The sequence below is a fragment of the Myotis davidii genome, unplaced genomic scaffold (genome assembly GCF_000327345.1).
Source record: "Myotis davidii unplaced genomic scaffold, ASM32734v1 scaffold489, whole genome shotgun sequence".
Taxonomy (NCBI): domain Eukaryota; kingdom Metazoa; phylum Chordata; class Mammalia; order Chiroptera; family Vespertilionidae; genus Myotis; species Myotis davidii.
In genome coordinates, this window is record NW_006299708.1 from 245,343 (window position 1) to 247,941 (window position 2,599).

The window sequence follows — 2,599 nt, forward strand, 5'->3', positions numbered from 1 at the left end:
CTGAAAGGTGTTCTAATTAAGAAATTTTGTTCTCTATATATAAAAGACTAAGTTGACTCGCACACGCGTGATGCATATAAAGCTCTCGCTGGCGCCAATCAACATGCTTGTGTTTCAATCTGTCATTGTTGATCGTGAATTTGGTTGACACTTCTATTTAGAGAAAGGGTGAATAGCGATATTAAAATATTTCTTCTAATTAATTTCCTTTCAATGTGCACAAATTCGTGCACTGGGCCACTACTAATATATGCGTGTGTGTGTGTGTGTGTGTGTGTGTGTGTGTGTGTGTGTGTGTACATAAAAAGAAAGTGATTTTTCTCTTTCATTTTCCCCCCTTTCTTTATTTTATTTATCTGTTCAGGGCTTACCAGGAGCTCCTGGTGCTCCAGGCTTTCCTGGACCTAAAGGTGAACCTGGTGACATCCTCACTTTTCCAGGAATGAAGGGTGAAAAAGGGGAGTTGGGTTTCCCTGGATCTCCAGGTCTCCCTGGTTTACCTGGCACCCCTGGACAGGATGGGTTGCCAGGGCTACCTGGCCCCAAAGGAGAACCCGTGAGTTAGTTTGATATTTTTGGTTTTCTAAGGTCAAATTGTTATTTAGAGATGTTTCCTAGGATATGCTTGTTGCTGACATGAACACCTAATCAATGCTTAAAAGAAAATGATATATAGAAATGATACTGTGTAGGGTTTCTTTACCACTCTTTTCTCTCAATTGTTTTATCCATTTCTTATTTTTAACCCAGTTTTTACTAAGTAATATTAGCTATGAATAGGTGGGCAGAAGGTTAAGATGCTTGTGGGTCAATGTGAGGTTCCCCTTCTATTACCCCACATGTCCTTGTCTGGGTTTATTTAGACCTAATGCAGAAGTCTAATTTGCCTTTTATATATAGTAAGCTTAGAGGTTAGTGTGATTAGACAGCTATGTTAAATGTGGTATGGAACCTAAATGTTGAACATAAATGAACAGACTTATTTCGTGTGCAACATATAGCCTGGAATATTTAGGTAGAAAGTGTTATTTATATCAAATATTAGATAGACTGTAAGCTTCTTGACATAACTAGACTATAAACTTCATTAGGGCACAGTGTTTTGTTTATTGTTATTTTTTATCTGTATCACCAGCACCTGGCACATAGCAGGAGCTCAAGAATATTTGTTGAAGGAATAAATAAGTGAAGTGGTCACACATACCATTCCATAACACACATAAGACTTTTTCAGCTTGTAAGAACTATTTATGGCTGTATCATTTCTCTAGTTGTATTCAATAATACCAACCTACAGAGAGTTGTTATGTCTATATTTCTGTATTAAACTTTTCCCTTTTCAGGGTGGAATTGCTTTTAAGGGTGAAAGAGGTCCCCCTGGGAATCCAGGTTTGCCGGGTCTCCCAGGAAATAGAGGCCCTATGGGCCCTCTTGGTATTGGCCCTCCAGGCCCAATGGGTGAAAAAGGCATACAAGGTGTGGCAGGAAATCCAGGCCAGCCAGGACTACCAGGTAAGTATGATTGCTTTGTTTTTAATTTGGTGCTTAAAAGCAGAAATGTATTATCTTTGGCCACTTTTAACTTCCTTTCATAAGAGATATTTAGGCTTATCAGAACTCCTTAGCAAGGTAATACAATATGTGTGCTTTTATTATGGGTGAGTTATTCTTTAAATGTTTTTCTGAATATCTTCATTTTTATTGTTTCTGTTGTTTTTCTTTAAACATCATATATATAATTTTTTATTGATTTCAGAGAGGAATGGGAGAGATAGATAGAAACATCAATGATGAGAGAGAATCATTGATCAGCTGTCACCTGCATGCCTCCTACTGGGGATGGAGTCCACAACCCGGGCATGTTCCCTGACTGGGAATCGAACCGTGACCTCCTGGTTCAAAGGTCGATGCTCAACCACTGAGCAACTCTGGCCAGGCTGTTTTTGTTTATTCGAAGTACAAGATACATAATGCAAAGTTTAGCAAATAATTATATTGGAGACACACATGTAACTACCACACACATCAAGAAACAGCACATTGCCAGCATCCTAGAAACCCCCATTTTCCTCTTTTTCCTTTCCTGATCATATCCCCTTCCATTTCTCCAAAAGAGACCACTGTCTTAACTTTTGCACAGTTTCCTTCCATTTAAACCCTAGTGTCATCACCTAAATATGAATTCCCAAAGTATTTTAAGCTTATTTTTGAACTTTATATTAATGGAATTGTAAGATAAGTATTATTCATGTTAACTCTGTGTATAGCTACAGTATATTTCTTTTCATTGCTGTTTAGTATCCTGGTATGTGTGTGTGTGTGTGTGTGTGTGTGTGTGTGTGTATGTGTGTATCACAGTTGATGTATCCATTCTATCATTAATGGACAATTGGCTATTTTATAATTCAGACCTATTATAAATAACTAGAGGCCCAGTGCATGAATATTGGTGCACTCGGGTTTGGGAGGGGTGGAGGGGGCCCTCAGCCTGGCATGTGCCCTCTCGCAGTCTGGGAGCCCTCGGGGGATGTCTGACAGCGGGGAGCGGGCTTAAGCCATCAGTTGGATACCCTTAGCACTGTTGTGGAGGCAGGAGGGA

General features: G+C 39.4%; 1 protein-coding gene across 1 annotated transcript in view; it reads left to right on the forward strand.

The window, feature by feature from the left end:
* The window catches only part of COL4A5 (collagen type IV alpha 5), a 278,780-nt gene that overhangs the window by 183,872 nt on the left and 92,309 nt on the right, over window positions 1–2,599 (forward strand). The window contains exons 24-25 of the mRNA XM_006775788.2: window positions 365–556; window positions 1,344–1,512. Coding sequence (XP_006775851.1) covers window positions 365–556; window positions 1,344–1,512 — 361 coding nt within the window. The remainder of the gene's footprint in view (window positions 1–364; window positions 557–1,343; window positions 1,513–2,599) is intronic.